General features: G+C 39.6%; 2 protein-coding genes across 3 annotated transcripts; one reads left to right on the forward strand and one right to left on the reverse strand.

Annotated features, from left to right (window-relative positions):
* The first annotated feature begins 2,853 nt into the window (after positions 1–2,853).
* ceacam1 (CEA cell adhesion molecule 1) lies at positions 2,854–13,245 on the forward strand. Its single transcript, XM_069656237.1, has 13 exons — positions 2,854–3,066; positions 3,206–3,502; positions 5,577–5,858; positions 5,951–6,214; positions 7,537–7,812; positions 7,911–8,162; positions 8,599–8,874; positions 9,428–9,679; positions 9,770–10,045; positions 10,146–10,397; positions 10,481–10,759; positions 12,192–12,440; positions 12,662–13,245. Exons 1-13 carry the CDS (start codon positions 3,012–3,014, stop codon positions 12,748–12,750), a joined length of 3,099 nt encoding a protein of 1,032 aa, XP_069512338.1. The 5' UTR covers positions 2,854–3,011; the 3' UTR covers positions 12,751–13,245.
* A 2,002-nt stretch (positions 13,246–15,247) lies between these two features.
* On the reverse strand, positions 15,248–19,624 carry pafah1b3 (platelet-activating factor acetylhydrolase, isoform Ib, gamma subunit). 2 transcript variants are annotated; one of them, XM_069656125.1, is made up of 6 exons: positions 19,538–19,624; positions 19,156–19,249; positions 18,567–18,656; positions 18,312–18,428; positions 17,104–17,226; positions 15,248–16,629 (listed from the first exon to the last, which is right to left on the reverse strand). In XM_069656125.1, the coding sequence occupies exons 2-6, from the start codon at positions 19,234–19,236 to the stop codon at positions 16,369–16,371; spliced, it is 672 nt and encodes a 223-aa protein (XP_069512226.1). In that variant the 5' UTR covers positions 19,237–19,249; positions 19,538–19,624; the 3' UTR covers positions 15,248–16,368. The 2 variants fall into 2 exon arrangements, with proteins under 2 accessions (XP_069512226.1, XP_069512225.1); XM_069656124.1 differs by having other exon boundaries at positions 19,156–19,566.
* Positions 19,625–19,841: the final 217 nt, after the last annotated feature.

Genomic DNA, 19,841 nt, shown 5'->3' on the forward strand with positions numbered 1-19,841 from the left:
CTGAGGGAAACTCCTCTCTAACTATAGGCAATGTGACCCGCTATGACCAGGGACCATTCAAGTGTCATGTCTTCAATTCTGTCAGTAACGGCACCAGTGATGCAGTCCATTTTACTATCACTTGTGAGTTGAACAGTGTTATACATGTCCATCGAGCGGCCGTTTTCCTCGGACACCATGCTCATTTAGAAGCTCAAGTTCTGCAATTGTGTTGTACTGCTGTATTCGTGTTTGCAAACCGTTTAGTGATGAGACGGTTTGATGACATCGTGAAAATATGGAGGTAAATTGTGCGATATTTTAAAGTAAAACAACATCAACATAGGCAACAGCTAATGTTAGCATTCAACCAATCCTAGCTAAAATTTCAGTTGATACAGTTGACAAGTTACAATGTGAAGCATGTCAGTGTGTTAGCCTGCTAAATAGGTGGGCAAAGCTAACTTAGCTAGCTTAACTTGCCTTGATAATAGAAGGGGCGAGAAATCCTAGCTAACATCTTTTTATATTTGTTGCTATATTGATAATGTTAGCTAGGATTTCACACCGCTACTATCTTACTTTTCGGCATAGCTTACCTAGCTTGCAGGCTAACACGCTAATAATTCAAGGCGGTGCAAACGAAAGGTTAGCAAGGATTTTACACTTTTTCTTATCTTGTAACAATATCAACTGAAATTGTAGCTAGGATGTGATTGAATGCTAACATTAGCTAGGTGCTGAAGGTCGTTAATGGGTTGTCAAATGTGTGAACTTGATATAAAGCCTGATGTCCCTCCAGATTATTACTATCCACTGTATTTCAAGTTGCTGATCAATCAGGAAGCATGAAACACAGTAGTACAACATTATAACAGCTTTTTTACGCTTCCCACTCAAAGCCTGACATCAGAGGAAAATGGCCATCGTGTAAAAATGTTAAATTGCCTCATTAATAACCCAGTTTCATTAACAGAGCTCTGTATGACTCTCCTCCTCTGCTCTTCCTCAGACGGTCCAGATAACATGGCTCTGTCAGTGAACGGATCGAACACGACTTCCTTCTCAGTTGGATCCAACCTGACCGTGCTCTGTTCGGCACAGTCCAATCCTCCAGCTCAGCTCCAGTGGGCTTTCAGAGGAGAGCTTGTGAACACTACAGGCCCATCGTTGGAGCTGTTCAGTGTCAGCGAGGAGCAGAGTGGTCCCTATTCCTGTCTGGCCTTCAACAATCACACCAACATGAACAGCACAATCACCACAAACATCCTGATAAGTGAGATAGTTTATAATGACTCATACAATCTCCATATTTCACCATGTGTTCCCAACTTCATCCTTTGTTTTGCTCGTCTCCGCAGATGCGTCAGGATCTAAACAGGCAGGCAATGTGTGGTGTCTGCCTCTGCTTTTACTACTTGGATTACTCTTCTAATTATCAGGCAAGTTTAAAAAAAACATTTATTTTGCATTTTTGGTCTCAGAAAAGAAAAAGAGCCGCCATAGCCCTTTAAAATGATGGCACTTAAATGATTCAGGACTTAAATATGTATATGTGGGCATCGGGGAGCAGATTAAAGTCACATCTGTGTCCTTTTGAAACAAAAAATAATTATATAAAGACCTGCAACTAATGATTATTTTCATTATTTATGACCCAAAAATGTCCCATGATAATCTTTAGAAGCCATGCTAGAAAATTCAAAGACCTTATATTGTCCAAAAATAAGTCCAAAACCCAAAGATGCTCCCGAAAATAAAAACATTTTAAGAAAAGGACACATACGGAATTGCAAGAAAATGTAGCCACACTACAAACTTAAAAAGAGAGGAAGAAATGGGGAAATATTTTTACCGCAATGCTTTTGGATATAAACAAACATTTTTTAAAGACATGCATACAGTTTTTTATTTCCCATGACTTAAAACGTGACAAACTGCCTCTCTTTCACAGATGTTGGTGTCGTCTTCTGTCGGTGGATGTCTCTGATGTAATGAATAATTGGGATCGAGATTTTTCTGATTTATCAAATAAATTATAAAAAAATAAATATTGTTATGATCACATTTGTGACATTACTAATGTTGAATCATTTTATGACCTTGTAATGTTGTACAATGTTCACTTGTCAAACAGTGATTTCTTCCAGTACAGATAATATACAAGTACAAGTAGAGGAAATGCATTACCATTTTTATCATTAGGTGTTTGTTGTTTGCTTTGCTTACTGATGATATCCATTTTAAATCACTGTCAGTATCTAAGAAGCATTAAATGTATGAAACCAAACTTTCTTGCAAAGGCCGTGTTTATGCACTTGATAAATGAGGAACTATGCATTTTTTTAAGGTTGAGCTCAAAAGAAAATCATTCATTAAGAAAAAAAAAAGAAAATTAAAAGACATTTAAAAGTTCTTTTCTGCTTTGTTGGTGAACACGATACTCATTCTGTGGGTCTTTGGTTACAGTAAACAGAGAAAGCGAAAGACATGTCTCCCAATTTGTTGTCAACGATGCGGCTCATCACCAATACCCATCAGCGAAACTGTCTGATGGAAAGACATTTATTGGTCTACATGCAGAGTGATGAGAAATGTTTTAAAGGAGTATTCAACATGTGTTCCTTTTTGTTATCTTGATGTTCCAGTGTTTACTGCACATGCAATTCATTCATCAAGATCATGCGAGTCAATTGAATGGGTCTTCATTCTTATTACTTCTTTCTCAAACAGTACACGTAAGTCGCTCTTATACAATCCCCTGGTTGGTTGAAACTTCCAGAAAGACTGAGGTTTACAGTAAATGGACACTCCTTGCCGTGTACCAGTGTAGGCCAGGGCAAAACAAGGTGTGGTCAGGACTGAGAGGAGGCACGGTGATGGTAGATGTGGGGAAAGCACTGAGAGCAGAAAGCTGGGCTGATCAAAAAGCGCCTGTGACCACACATAGGATTTGAATTCATCACAGCCGGGGTCGAGTCCATTTAGTGTCCATCAGGAAGTTTCCAACCAAGAAGAAACGGAGGAGTAGAATGGAGTGTCCAGTGGTGTTTGTGCTGATCTTGGCCATGATCACCTTTGCAACAAGTAAGCTGAATTATTTTTACATTTTATTCATACATATTTCAGTGTTTTAAAGCCACATTGACCAATATACCAACAGTATTTGTGTTTGGTTAATGGATAAGGATGATTGAATATTGTTTCTTCTCGTTTTTGCCTCTAGCTCCTGCATACAGCCAGAGTATAGAGCCCTCTGAAAACCCCATACCTGTGGGCAGCACAGTCACATTTTCCAGTACTTTCAACGTCACTACTGTGGGATCATGGTCGTTTGAGAACGATGCGATTGTCTTTATAATCAATGGAGTACCACTCATATCCGACAAATGGAAATCCAGGGTGACATTCAATTCATCCACGTCTTCATTGACTATAAGTTCACTACAGCTGCAGGACTCTGGAAAGTTTACATTACAGGAATTTAATTCTTTTAGTGCTGAGGTCACACTTTCAGTGCAAGGTAAGGATCACCTAACCATTTTTCATTTGTACTCACTCCCTTCTTAAAATTAGACAAATCTACACACACATCCATACAAACTCATTTAACATAATCTGTATTGTATCAAAAAACCCGGCTAAGTAAAAAAAACATTTGCAAAGCTCTGATGTGGCGGACAAAAGAATAGAGCGTTGCTGGCGTCTCTGCTGTTATCTTTGCTTAGGCAGCAGATCAAGTCAGCTTTGCTCAAGTGCTAAGTCAGTCAAAGGTTTCAACTTAAATGTATATGCAACTATCAAATTCAATAAATAAGACGTTTCTGACTTCATATGATAAAAACTTTTTTCTACTAATTTTGTTTGGTTCAATCACCAAACATGAATTGATATGAAGTAAAACATAAAGCTGGTGCGCACAGATTTATTATTCCAAATCTAGTCTCTGAGTCGCCTGAACACAAGTCAAGTACAGAAGAGGCTAAAACATGACTTACAGTTTGTGTCTGGTGGCTTTCTGTGGCGTGACTAAGGCACAGCTGCTAAATACCTATGTCAGTGTTCATTATTAGAATTAAGACAACGCACTCACAGATATACCTTAAGGACTGGCTGCTGAATCTACAGTGAAGTAATGATGGAAAAGAAAAAACTAGGACAGCACTCTGATTTTTATTTTTATTGCCACTTGAACGTCTCGGGCAACACGCCCTTGTTCAGCGTGAATTCTGGCAACAAAAATGCACAGGTGTGTTTAATTATAGATGACCATAGCCTCGCAACAGTACATTTCAACAAATGCATCCCAATGAGTACATCCCAGCATGGGGAGACCCAGACTTTTTCTGGCACACTATTTCCTGATGTAGGATACTTGAGTATACAAAATTAAATGATGAAATAAAATAAAACACAACAATCACAGAAACTCAACACAAATGTAAATTATATACACTCCATAGAAAACAGGCTAATTAAATCTGTTTGTCAAGAAAGTGTATCCAATACGCCTCCCTTTGAAGAAGGATTCTGTCTCTATTACACCTTTACGCGGCATCATCCCTGTCTCAATGTCCATGTCGTGTAGTTTGCTCAGTGAAATTGCCAGAATAAATGCTAAAGAAAGGCGTCTTTATCCGAAACATTCTTGTGGCAATAAAAGTAAAAATTGGAGTGCTTTCTTTTTTCTTGTTCATTATTTTCCCTTTGCTCAATCCATAACATGCCCCAAAAAAACAACACTGTTGTAATGTTTACCATGTCAACCTTCAGAGTTTCATATCCAACATTCTTAAAGTCGAGCTGAAACAGCATTTCGAGAGTGTCTAGCTTCTGTATCGTGACGTATTTCCGAGTGAAACAGGACGTGCAGGCGGGACATATCATTAGAGGGATTTGATTTGATTGTTGAGAAGTGGGCGCAGACAGACGTTCTCCACTGCGCAGTAGCTAGCTAACTGACCAAGCGTTCTTGGTGCTCTGCGGCTAAATGTTGCAGATTGATTGGTTGAAATTGTTTGGTGCTAACTAGCCTAAGCACACGTGAATTTAGTTTTACCGGAAGAAAACATGATCGGATTTTGATGAGAAATTGATTTTCTGTATTTTTTTTTGCCTATATTGTGAAATAAATGCACAATATTACTGGGGATGTGATCTTAAAGGATTAAAATTACATTTTTCATTTCACCTCGACTTTAATTTAGCACTCAAAAGTCCTAAAACCTGTGGCTTTTACTAATATCCTAATTAGAGGTTTGGAATTTAGCAATAACCCACAAATATTAAATTAAATTGTTGACCTTATGTTTTGCACTAGTTGAAATATGAAGGGATCAAAGTGATTAAAATTTTCTCAGCTGAACATATATACAGTTTATAAAGAATGCATTCAATACTTTATTTAGATATTTTATTCTGGACCAAAGTGGTGGATCCGCTACTCGACCAACAAACAAATGGCCATCCATAGAGCTGCACAGCTAGCATCACAAAAACCCATTTTTCAATTTTTAAGCTGAAACAATAAAGCTTGTTGCTTCCAGAATTCCACATTTCCACAAAACTTGACAGTTGGCTTTCTTCCTTCTTTGCAGTGCCTATTTCAGGTGTGACTCTGCAGGCAAACGCAACTGACCTGGTGGAGTTCAACGACACCGCAGTTCTCATGTGCTCCGTAGCCAACGGCACCTCCCTGTCTTACGTTTGGATGAAGGGCAACACTGAGGTCACAGCCGGCGGGGGAGTACAGTTCAGTGACGACCACGCCACTCTCACCATAGTTGGTGTGACTCGCAATTACAATGGGCTGTTCAAATGCAATGTGACCAATGGTATCAGCGGTGAAGTCAGTCTCCCTGTACATCTGAACATCAGCTGTAAGTTTTCAGCAGCTTAAAGGCCTTTTCATATAAACACTCCAAACACTTAACATTCATCTCTAAAACTGTCCCTCTTGTTGCTCTATTAGATGGTCCAAGTAACACAAAGATGATGATCATGCCCGCGGGCTACACCCACAAAACAGGGTCTAACATCACAGTCTCGTGCTCGGCCGAGTCCAGCCCTGCAGCCATGATCCAGTGGATGGTGGACGGGAAGTACCGCAACGATTTTGGCCCAAAGCTTCAAGTACAGATGGCTACAGTGAACGACTCAGGAAATTACAAATGCATATTTCACAACACAGTCACGTACAGGTTCAGCAGCGCAAGTGCAGAGATCGGGTTTTTTGGTAAGATGGGATTTGAAGTCATGTAGCTATTTTAGGATATATTTTCTGATTGTGTGTGTATATAGTGTGTATATATATACTATATATGTCCATTCTGTAACAATTCACAACCAAAACTTGGACTCAAACGCAGAGAAAAGTTCAGGACACAAAATCCAGTCGTAAGAAAAAGTTCTTTACTTACCATTAGGAGGTCATACACAGTAAGGCAGTCAGCGAGAGCAGAACAATCCAAAAAGGGCAAATCTAAAAAAAACAAATTCCAAACAGAATTCTAAACATGTCAGGCAAACACTAGACACTAAAAGGCTGGCGAGCATGAACACACAAAGGCAACAATGACAACCTGGCAGAGGGTAGGTGGAAACACAGGGGTATTTATACAGCCCAGACTAATTGCAAATGAGACAGGTGTGGAGGGGAAACTGGCGGGAAATTCAACAATAACAGGAAGTAATTTTAGACATAATACACAAGCACCAGGATTTTCAAAATAAAACAAGTGAACACAAAACAACTGAAAACATAATAACAGAATATCACACATTCAGTATGAACCTGGAACCAGCAGCTAGTTAGATTAGCTGAGCATTCAGACTGGAAACAGGGGAAACGTCCAGAGATATGCTATTTACTTGGGGGTCATTTGCCAGAGTATTTCCTGGCATGGCGGCACAGTGACTTGCAGAAATCTTGATGACAACAGGATATTTTTTTCTTCTTTGGTTTTTGTCTATGATGAAGATGCAGAAAAGAGATATGGAGATATGATGAGATTTAAGTTTTAGAGGTACTTGTATGCAGATTTTGTTACCTTAGGAGTAAACTAGGCTAGCTATGTCCCCTTGTTTCCAGCTCCAGTACCCTCACCCATTCCAATTCGGACTTAATTCCATTCGGCCTGATTCAAGTCTTTCACCCATTTATTTATTATAACACTGGTTCAGTGTGATGACTGACAGAGAAGCACAGTTTAGTCATTTTACAAGTTAGAAATTGTAACTTTTGACACAACTTTTGGTGTCTTACGTTAAACTAGAAGCAGTTTGAATTGGATGCAGCCAACTCTGTGTTTGGTTGCTTTGATTGGTTAAAGTGTATTGAGGCAATTTGGTCTGTGTCTTTGATAATACCCCTTGGAAATTTAAAAAGAAAGAGGTTCCTTATTAATGTACATTTACTAATTGGTCAAAAGATGCCAGGCTAAATCTACTCTTCATACGCTTGTAAAACAAAAAATACATTTTCCCACAATGTCAAACTATTCCATCATATATTGAATTTGTGTATGAGAATGACTCAATAATCTTCTCCTCCTATAGAGCCACTGAAGGAAGTTACGGTGAATCATACAAGTGGACCAGCAATACTTGATGGCACGCTCACTCTACACTGTGAAGTGGCTGAATCTGCTAACATGATTCAGTGGTGGAGGAACGGTGAACTTATTACTGCTGACAATTCAACAGTCTTTGACATGAGCAACAAGACACTGACTATCAACCCAGTGCAACTTTCTGATAAAGGAAAGTATCAGTGCAAGGCCTTCAACCCAGTAAGCCACGCCACTAGCAGCGCTTACACAGTTGACGTATACTGTAAGTGTATCCTTTCTCTGCATATTTATACATTGTACACATCTAATATTGTTCATACAAAAATGTAACTTTCTTACTTGATTGTCTGACATTCAAAGATGGCCCAATGAAGCCGGTGATCACAGGACCATCCATGGCTCTGACAGGGACTCAGGTGATCCTGAATTGCTCCAGCGCCTCCAACCCTCCCAGCCACATCAGCTGGTACTCCAGCAATTCCCTACCGACTACCGGCTCAAAGTTAATGATTGGACCTCTGACCTTAAACATGAGCGGGAAGTACATCTGCAAGGCCTTCAACAACATCACCGACAAAAACAGCACTGCATATACAACGCTCACAGTTTTGGGTAACTTACTGCATAACAATTTAGCATTTTGAAGATATCATTTGCTAAACCAGTTTGTTTAGACTGAAGGAAGGGGACAACAGATCGCCCAGTCCATCCAAAGGTCGCAAAATCCATCTTCCAGCACCTCTAAAACTTTTACTTGTTATTTCACAGTTTACATTTTGGTTTTTGAACAGGTTTACAATTTAGATCAAAGTGGTCACAAAGCCTTAGAGGTGCTAGCTGCTTCCCCTGTTTTCAGTCTTTATGCTAAGCTAACTCTTAAAGCTAACAGACAGCTTTAAGAGCAGAGTCAACTTTTATATTTCCCAAAATATTGACCGATTACTTTTAGTTTTCCACAAAACAAAGAATCTCCATGTTGTGTTCATATTTGTGAGTTGCTCTGCTTACTGTAATGCCCACCATCCCTTCATTCTCACCCTCCCAACAGCTCCAGTTACCATGGCATCAATCAAAATAGTTGGAGCTCAGCCAATCCTGAACCACACTTTCATTCTAACCTGTGAGACAGCTGGAAGTGTCGACTCAATTATCTGGATGCATGGTTGGTCCCAAGTGTTAGCTAACGACACAAAAACCCTCTCAGTGGACAACTCCACCCTCACCTTTGACCCCGTCATGGACTCTGACAATGGGGACTACCGGTGTGTAGCCTCCAACCCACTCAGCAACTTCACCAGTGAAGCCTTCATGCTGGATGTGTTTTGTGAGTACTCAGCAGACACTTAATCTTAAGCCCCTATGGGAAGAGGAGTTTTTTCCGCAACATAAGAAAATCCCCTCAAACAGGGGGCGTGTCCAGAAGTTGCTCTGGGATGGCATGGGCCTAAATTCTGATTGGCCACCCAAGGTGCCACCCCTACACTTTGATTGGCCACCTGCCCCATCAGAGGCGGGAAGTAAAAACCAACTTATTGGGCTGTGCTGCAACAGGCTAGTTGAAGTTTTTGTGGCATTTCATTGTAGAATATTTTCCTTTGTGGCTACTTTATACTTCTTCTTTATACATCTTCTTTTTGGGGCCTTAAAGAATTAAGCATGAAAGGTTTATATGTTTTAACCCAGTCACACCAGTCCAAAATTTTGAAATTTGTTACCATAATTCAATGAGACATTAGCAAATGTGGCTACAGGTATAGTCGTCACAAAATACCAACTCCAAAGTCCATAAAAGTGCGTATTTCTGACATCATGAATGCCTTTTAGTCATGTCAACATGTTTTCAATCAAAGTGTTTTAGGTAATATCTTTGCGTTTAGATGGACCAAAGAAGCCGACCATAATGGGACCAAAAGGGGGAATCCCAGGAGAAAAAGTCACATTCAGCTGCCATGCATCATCGAACCCTCCCAGCTCCTACCAATGGTTCTTCAATGGTTCCCCAGTGGCTAATACGTCCGAGTACGTCACACCGCCTCTTACCTCAAACATGAGTGGGATTTACACCTGCAAGGCCTTCAACAACATCACTGGCAAATACAGCATGATGCAAACAATGCTTACTGTTATTGGTGAGACTTCTACAGCTATTTTTACTGTTAAAAAATGAGGCTCACAAGCGGTAAAATAACTGTGGATGTGAATTTTCGCTTTGTTTTCAGATAAAATCACAGACATACAAGTAGAACCACAGATGAATCCTGCCATAGAAGGTCATGTTTATATGCTAACATGCAATCTGACTGGACCTGCTGAGCATGTTTACTGGATGAAGAATGGTCACCCACTGCACGAAGACAACAGAACTGCTTTCAGCATGGATAACAAGACGGTCACCTTCAACCCAATACACTACAATGATTCTGGAAAATACCAGTGTATGGCTTTTAATGCTGTTTGGAACAAGACCAGCCCTGCTTTTATGCTCCAGGTGTACTGTAAGTAACATTCTAAGGATTTTATGTCTTTGAAAGTGATGATTTTCACATTTTCTTTAAAATAATATGGTACCACTAAAGCCTATTGTCTACTTTGCAGTTGGACCAAAAACACCCATGATAACTGGGCCAGCTTATGCTGAGACTGGACATAAAGCGGTCTTCATTTGCTCTGCCAAGTCGATGCCTCCCAGTCAGTACACCTGGTTGTTCAACAGCGAAAAGGTTGCAAACACTGCAACGTTTACAACTAGCGTTTTGACTCTTAATATGAGTGGAGAGTACACCTGTAAGGCCTACAATAATGTGACAGAAAAGAACAGCACAAACTCAAAGATGCTCACAGTTGTTGGTAAGAAATCTCGAGTGTGGACACTTTAAGAATGGATGTCATGTGACTTTTAAACTGATTGTTATTGATTTTTGTTTCAACAGAAGCGATAGAGTCAGTGAGTATCAGAAACAACACAGTTCCAATAGACTCGATAAACTTCACTCTCACCTGTGAAGTAACTGGGCCCTACGACACGATCTCCTGGAAGAAGGGCAACATGAACCTCAACCAGGGCGCAGACAAAGCAATGTCCTACCACATTGAAGACAACAAGCTGCACTTCACTCCACTGACAACTCAGGATGTCGGGGAATATCAGTGTGTCGCTACCAATAAGGCTCGTTCACATCACAGCCCCAAATACATGCTCCTGGTGAACTGTGAGTGTTGTCGAAAACAATCAATGTTTTTTTTTTAACTCATTCACTTCATTACCTCTGCCAACAAGGTGTTTTATAGTAAGTTTTATATGCCATTTGTTTGTAGGCAGGATAATAGAAAAAAAAGTGGCGCGACTTTCAGGAAAATTGGTGGAAAGTTGTAGCATGGCCAAGAACTGAGAGAATCCTCATCTACAAGGATTTCTGACCAAATGATCAGAAACACCAGTGTTTATGGCAGAGTGAAGGCTTTGTGTGACTAAACGTACAAGACAACAGCCACAGACTGGCCTTATTCATTTATTTTGTTTATTTGATAGGTACAGAGCTTGTTGATTAAAATCAGTATAAAATACAAGATGTAAACATGCCAAAGTTAGCAAGAATGCTAATATACATCTGTAGCTGCAGGTTACCATTCCAAGGCCTCCTGGCGATTCTGGCTCGTATATATAAGGCAGAATAACCGATCCTAGAGCAGCCATGTTTTCTACAACTTTGGAATGACAGTGCAGTTCGGCCACTCCCCCATGTGGGATCGCACATGTTGGGGAGAGGCTAAGTGGTCACTCCAAATACTGTAGAGACAATCGTGGCTGAGGTTTAGCCTTTGAATGGCAAAACGGCTTGTTCGTTTCAGGAGGAAGGAGAGGCTCCGAAAAATAATTAAACTTAAATATGTATACAATTTAAAAAACGAAACAAGCTTTACCAACGTGATTCAAAAACAAAATTGATTGCAAAGCTAAAATATGTCACCCTTGAAGAAAATTATCTTCAATAGTAATAAAATGTTGCAGTAAAAATGTTTATATAGTTGAATACCTTCTACTGTAACAATAGTGTTAAAGGAAAACACTTAAACTTTCTTTAAAGAGGGGGTATTGTGCTGTTTCACATTTTAAGACATGTATATCATGTTACAATGTTGGATGTCCAGACTAAACGAGGGTGAAGATTCAAATCTGCAGGTAAAAGTTTGTTGGAGTAATCCCCAGGCTTCTCAGCTCAGTCCGCCAGGAATGCCAGGTTTCACAGGTGTTTTCTACACTATGCATTTTGTGACGTCACAAAGTGCAGCATCAGCAGGCTTCATAGAGCTGGCCAATCATAAGAAAGCAGGCTTGTAGGGGCGGGGTTTCTTAAAGGGACAGAGTCATTTGAGGCAGAGGCTGTATGAGGGCCTGCACAGAGCACCAGTGTGAGAAAAATGAGTTTTTTTTTAACTGTAAATTATGCTAAGCTACTCCACAGGTATGACAGAGTGAAATATGAAGCTTGAAATTGGCATAATACCCCCAATCCCCCCACCCTGTTGGAACAAACATTCTTTACGACTTTTAAAATGAGCATTTTATGCCACAGCAACACAATAATCAACCATTTACTGTACATGACTCTGACTTTCTCTCTCTCCTCTCTGTGTTTGCAGATGGCCCTCTGTCCGTTACAATCACTGGTCCGGACTCAATAAAAGTCGGCCTGCCTGTTGCCATGTTGTGTTCCGCTGATTCTCATCCAGATTGTGAGTTTCAATGGTTCTTTAATCGGTTATCTTCCCCTCTGACGGCCGGCTCTCTCCTGACCTTCCCTGTGACTAATGAGAGCAGTGGGACCTACATATGTGAGGCGAGGAACCCTGTGACCAATATCACAAAGTATGGGACCAAAGAATTTACTGGTGAGTGAGCCCTACTTCTTCTCTCTTCTTTTTGTGACTAGCACTATATTCATTAGAATTAGTTATTTCATTCATTACATCCACCTAAATCGTTTTGCCACTATACTGAGTACTGTAGTTAAAACATTATGTGCAATTACAGATATTTTATGCTGTACGAATATAACTTTCTTCTCTTCAATGTTTATTCAAGTGTCATTATTTTGTTGCTTCCTGTTTAGCTCATGCCGCTGGCCTCCACACCCAATCCAAAGGTGCTCTGATGATGATGGGCCTGTTTGCTGTGTCTGTAAATGTGCTGTTCAACTGAGTCCTCGCACGGTTAAAACACAGTCAGACTGAAAGGCCTCTGGCTCCCTCTGCAGTCAACTGTAACAACCTCGCTGTAAAATGAACGGGAAGGCACTGTGTATATAATAATCTACTGCCATGTTAAGAGTCTGAATGTGCGACAGGCTGTGAATACAGAATAGTAACAATCATATTGAAGGTGAAAGGGCAAATGTTTTTCATTTATTGCATTACCTATTTTGGGATTTGTATGTTAAACATTATCATTATAAGTAAGAGTGGTTGTATTATTGTGGTGGTTTTTGTTATTGCTCCTAAGCCAGTTTAATTTTACCAAGGGGAAACAATGCAAGTGTATTCCTCTAACATGCCTCCATATTAGTGACAAATTGCACTTAATAGTATTTAAAACTGTAACTACATGTACATGTTATCATCCTTTGATTTATTAGCTAGTTATAGCTAATAGTTAGCCTGTTCATTTCTTAATCAATAAAAAAAATCAACACAATCAGTTGTGTGAAAACTTTATTGAGGGGGATTTAGTGTTGGAAAGTTGAAACAGAATTGCAGGCGTTGAAAACAGTGTGCGGGAATTAATTGTCCCGTCGTCCATACAAAGAAAATACAGAAGTAGCAGATATCATTGCACAAACATCACACATATACATATACTAGTGAATGGGAAAGTGTGTCCAAACTTCTTACTGGTAGTGTATACAATGTATATTTGTATTTGCATATGTAGTGCTTCTTAGTGTTGTTCATATGGGGACGCTCAGGACAAACTTCTTGTTGCTACCGTCCGTCTTGTGTTTGGAGACCCATCTGCACCTCTTCAGGTTCTTATTGTTTTTCTTCTGGCAGAGTGTTTTCACTTGTAGTTTGAATAAATCCAGACAGGTGCAGAAAAAAAATAGATTAATTAGACCGTCCAAAGTGTTTATAGTTTTATCTAAGACAGGGGCATATACAGAATACAACAGTTTTTCTCGCTTGTTCCTGGTTTATTTTTATGTAATTATTTTATAAACACTGTAGGATACTCACATTTTCCCTGCTTGCCTTTGCGTCGGGCAGGCTGTTGACAAAGGCAGTGTGCATTCCCCATTTCTTCTCCTGTTCCTGGTCGACCTGGTCCCAAGAACAAAAGCGCAGAATGGGTTGGGATAACGAACTCCTCGTTTACTGAAGTTATGCTTACAAACAAACAGAAGAGATGCGACTGTATACCCAGAAAACGTTTCTTGTACCTTTACATGTGCACAATCTCGGGGTGTTTATTGGATTTGTCAGCGGTTCTCCAACAGCCGAGGCTACAACACAAAAGATATTAAACTTTATAAAAGAAAAAAGATCAATGTTAAAGTTAGAATTTACATTTAACAATGTAAATAACCACTCACGTACCATTTGAGAATGTGCCAAGAGTCAAAGATTGTTCAGGTGTCTCAGGAACACCTGAGGAAAAATGAGGAAAAATCAGAATAAAATGTGCAGGGAGTAATTTTCTTTTAAAACACAAAACATCGTCTGAATCTGATAAAGTTTACAATACCTTGGCCGTGATCAGTAAATATAACCAGTCCAAGAACCAACAGTAAAAACATCCTTGATCCCATGCTCCAGTCAAATAAAGTAGGTCCAGTGAAAGAAATGTCTGTGAAATGACTTCAGTTCCTGTAAAGGAATGAAAAGCCTGTTGTTGTGGCTCCTTATAAAGGATGGTGTTGATTTCTGAAATTAAAGCCGCGGCACATTCATCAACTACATGTCATATGAGGCATGTCTTGCCCAGCCAGCACCTTAACGGTGGTTGGCTCAGAAGAAGAAACCGATGTGCTTTTGCTGATTGTGTGTGTCATGAGGAAATTAGGGACCTGCATGATACTGACCTTCAGGAAAAGACCGTTTTAGTGCCAAATGCAAGTGTTATATGACTCAAGTGAAACTTTTCTTGCAGGGTCTTGTTATCTCAGGAGAAACCTAAGATCAAATTTTGTCTTTGGTATGCATCTGTTTGTGGGAAACTGAGCTTCAAAATGATAGGTCTGCCCATGCTTGAGCTCATTGTTCCACAGATATTAAGAATTATTAACATTCTTTCATGGCTACAGAATTTCCTGCCATTCAAGCTTATATTCAATCACAATCACGGTTGCTTGGTTTACGTCTTGTCAACACCACTGCAATGGATAACTTACTGTAACCATAGCAGCCAAAATTTTAAGAATGAGGTATTGTATTTTGTGTCACGACTGTTGAAGAAGTGTCAGGCTGTGCAGGTAAAGAGCGACGCAAGACTTGTTCGTTCTCCTCAGGTTTCAAAAATGCAGACAACCATGCCTGAGATCTTTACTAAAGCAGTCAAGTGAAGGTAATGAATCTCTTGTGGATGCATTCTTTGTATGTGTATTTGTAATGAACCTGCTTGCAAGTGTGAGGCACATAATGCATCAGTGGCAATGAATGTTGTCAGCCTGCAGATCTGATCAATCAATGAAGGGGCACCGAAATCATCTTGTTTTCATATTTAATGCATTCTTTCACCACTTACACAATCAGCCACCCTGAAGCATAATTCAAGTAGCACAATCCTTATCCAAGAAGCATTTTAGCGTGAAGTAAAGCCTTTTTAGATGCTCTGATGGTTCATTATGTTGCAGAGGAAATTAAACTTGAAGCAGAAGCAGTTTAAGATATTTCACCTTCACAACCTGCTCAAACACGTCGATGTTTGCGACAAAACGCAGCCTCTCACTTCAAAAGCTGCTGCTGTTACAATAAGTGAAGCGTAAGGTATAAGGACGATAATGTGAGACAACACATGATAAAGAAGACAGAAATGGTCGATCAAAAACATTTGGTCATTCAAATTAACAACTACAAAAGACATCAGACACCACGACAAAGTAAATAAAGCTTTTACCAAATAAATGTAACTCATGGAATTAGTAAACAGGGAAACCAAATGAAAAATTACAGCATCTTTCTGGTAAGGGAAGGTCTTGCATCTCATATTCTCTGCTGGCAACTAAAGATCCAAAGTCTCACACCATTTTCCAACTAGTTCCTGTTTCAGTAGCCATAGAAGGAGCTTTTTCATAGGTTTATCAGGCTTTGATGGTCTCCTGAGAACTGTAGCTGAAGGGAGCTGACGGTTCTATATAAAGCTTTTCTTAATGAGGTGCAGCTTTTAATGTTTTGACCTACTGCATATCTGTAAGAGAGGAAAAGGTTGCTGCATCTTTTCACAAGCTTTATACATAACCACATCTGTTAATCATGTGCATCACGTGTATCATGTGGCAGATAAATTAAATAATCCTCCTGTGCAAAAACACTGAAAACTGAAATTGAGAGAAACAGGCGCTTATCAGGAATTGGGGCAAGACTTTGCTTCTCTATAGCACAGCAAAGTAAATTTTTTACTTTATCATTAACTCAAAAGACTTTATGGTCCCATTATCTGTAACAGTGGTCACCAACCCTGGCCATGAGGAAGATAATTTGTGCAGCTCTTAGCCCTTAATAACTGATTTGATCCATCATTGAAGGTATTAATAAGCTGAGTGTGAGGCTCTTTGGAAACAGGGATGAGGACCACTGCCGTAGTGTATGTTTGTGCCCTGGTGGCTCAGTTCTCAGCCGGCTTATCTAGCATGGATTTGAGATGGGCGTGCAGGGGCTCGCACACAGCCTGGTAGCCCTGCGGGGTCAGGTGAAGGTAATCGTACATGTCCTGGTGGGAGATGCTACCATTGGAGTGGACGAAGCCTGGGTCCACATTGAAGAAAGAGGCGTGGGGGAGGGACGATACGGCCTCCTGGACCAGCTTGTTCACCTCTGCGTTTCGCTCCCGCAGAGGGTTTGGCATTTTGCCCCTGGGCAGTACACCCTAAAACAGACGCAGTGATGTTACTGGTTTAAAGGTGAAACACTTCTTGTATGTAAAAACTGTATTTTCAAAAGTAATGAGCCCCAAAATTAAAATAAGGTTCAATCAGACATGACCAAATCCATACGTCACTTAAAACTCTAAATAAACAGCACAAAACTACACCTTATATTAATGTAGTTGCATCTCAGCCCTCTCAAACAAGTAGTTTTAAATAATGTGTAAAGAAGAACATTGTCAAACAGTTCACTCACAATCTAAATTCAATCTAAATTATTTTTTAAAAAGTAATGCAATAGAACAAAAGTTTATTGTTTACCTAATGTCACAATGCTGTCAAAAAACTAACTGGGGTGACATCAATGTGCAGTTTGATGGTTGGATGAACTTCATTTGTCATGTTTAACGGAAATGCAGGTGAGCCAAAAAACACTTCCTTTAGGGAGTGTATCAGGGGGAAAAACAAACACCTACCAGTATAAGTGTCCGGGCATGAGGGAGCTTGTTCTTGATGACTTGGACAATAGCCATTATGCCTCCACAGATCTGCTCAGGAGTGTGACCATGGTTGTTGGTGCCTACCCACAGCACTACAACCTACAGTACAACAAAACAGAAGGGACAGTTTTGTGTATTAGATTAGAGATGTTGCAATACCATTTTTTATCACACCCCTCCTGAACCAGTGCTATAAAAATGACATACGCTTGTACACAGACTGATTTTAAGCATGAAAGTACATTTTTGTAGTGCTTCTACTTGTTTTAACTATCATAACTAGGGATACACGATATTGGATTTTTTGCAGATATGCTGATATTTTCCAACCCTTTTTGCAGATTGCTGATTTCGATGCCGATATACGCATGTTATTTCCACCTAATAGCTGAGAACATCAAGTCTCCCCTGTAGTGGAATTGATATCATGCCTACACTTATTGTAGTGGCCCATTGGCAGATGCAGAAATAACATAATACAGTGCTTTTTAAAATGTACACATTCACTGGGCAAGATAAGAAAAGTACTTAAACCTAGGTTATGTACAAAATGCCATATTTATTTTAGATTTTCTTTTCTTTTTTTAGGGAATCATCGAGCATTTAGGCATAATTAAAGTGTTGTTTTATCGGCTGAAACAATCGGCAGAAAAATGACATATTTGCAGATGCCGATATGTCATTTTCAAGCCATAACCTACGGATACCAATAACGTGCCAATAATATCGTTCATCCCTAATCCTGCCTGAAAAATGTTTTTGGGAAACACTGATGGCTGACATTTTGTCAGCTTTAACTAACATCTCCACTAGCACCAAACTGTTAATCCTGTAATCCTCAAGTAACACTGAAAACAAGTCTTCTAATATGGTCTAAAACAGTAGCTGCAACTAGCAGCACTAACACATATTAATGCTGTGTAGGCTGCTGTTTTGGAGAAGAGGAAAAAAGTTAATTCTGGGGGTTTTAGATTGTGCATTAACTAGCATATTCGCCATGACCTGAATTAAACCCAACCCAATTTAGGATGTACTGGAGGTGTTTCTGATTCTGGTAACAGTATTGGAACAATACTATACAATATACCAGGCATTTGGATAATAACACACAGCAAAGCACAATGAGTCTACTGTTTTACTTAACCAGCCAAATCATGTTCTCTATTTTTAGGAGTAATTTGGACCTTTGGGCTGATGTTATCCAGTTCACCATTGCTCAGTCTCCACAGCACATGTTGTGTTGCATCACCACCGATCCCAAAATTCAGGGCATGGAGGGGAGAGAACAGCTGTCGCCATATCTGCAGACAAACCAGAACAAAAAAAAAAAACATCCACATGAACCCCAAATTTAGACATATTCAAAGTTATGATAAAAAGACAAGAAATCAAACACTGCATACAGAACCAGTCATGAAAATGTGTAATCTCTGTGTTACCCCAAACTGGTGCAGGAGCTGAACAAGAGAGTCTCCAACAAACAGGACTTCAGGTTCTTTATCCTTACTGTCGGACACGAAGCGGTTATGCTACAAAGAGAAAAATGAAAAAGCAGATATAGAAACTTTGATATGTTAACACAATATTAAGTGTTTTGTTTTGGCCTATCAGTTAATCACAGCCCCCCATATTATTTTTGAAACTACATGAGAAATTCAAGAACATACAAAAACATGTCTTTAAACATTTTGTTATTTAGACCTGGAAGATTTTATCTAAGGATATAATATCAGTGCAAAACAACAAATTGACACAAGGGAATGTTTCTTTTATATTTCCTTTGACTGTATAGCTCATAAATTCCGTGCAATAAAATAAAAATCTGATTCGTTTAAACTTCTGTTTTGATAAATGAAAATGCCTTTATCAAAACAGAAATGTGCAGTACAATGACAGTCTTGTGTTAGAAATTCACAAAACTAAACATAGAGACTAGGAAAACCTGACAATCTATTGCTGTTACGCTATAGCTATCTAAATCCGTCTGGTAAAAGTAATGGAAACTTATTAATAACATATTTCACACACCAGAGACATCCATCGTCCATCTCCCTGGGTGTCTTCACAGGGAGTGGGTGTGGCGGCGGGGTTTGGGTCCTCTGCACTCATGACTTGGCTCTATCTGTGTTGGGAGAGCAGTCACGTTGGGTCTTTGGTACTTTTTACAACGGAAACGAACCGATAAATCAGTAGCCTATAGCTTAAATTGCTAGCTAAATCTAAGGAGGTTGATAGACTTAGCCACAGTAGCTAACCTTCTGGCTTAAGCACAAGATAGATGTAGTTTAACAAATGTTAACTAGTAACACAGATTAATATCGTTAAATTATGCAAGCCTCTAATTTGCAAAGGGGAAAGTGCAGAGCTTCAATGACGGCTACATTTACAGATATTACAGAACGTAGGCTACCATAAAATCAAAAAATCGTCATCTCCCAATTCAGTTCCAGGAAGTAAATGTTCACTATAACGTTGGTTGCAGGTACCATTATTCTCACTTGGCCACAACATGAATGTTTTCGTGTTTTTAAATATCGCCTGTCGTATGTTACGACTACGTGCTTAAGGTTTCATTTTTGGGGGCACTAATATGACTAAATGAAAAACAAATCGTTGCTGAAGTGTAGAAATAAATAAATAGAGAAGAGTGTTTTACCTACTCGCCTGTGTCAGTGGTTTCGCCCGCCTCGGTTTTGGGAGTTAGTGCTGCGCAC

The sequence above is a fragment of the Semicossyphus pulcher genome, unplaced genomic scaffold (genome assembly GCF_022749685.1).
Source record: "Semicossyphus pulcher isolate SPU_LCO1_2020_fin unplaced genomic scaffold, fSemPul1.0.p SCAF_9, whole genome shotgun sequence".
Lineage (NCBI taxonomy): Eukaryota > Metazoa > Chordata > Actinopteri > Labriformes > Labridae > Semicossyphus > Semicossyphus pulcher.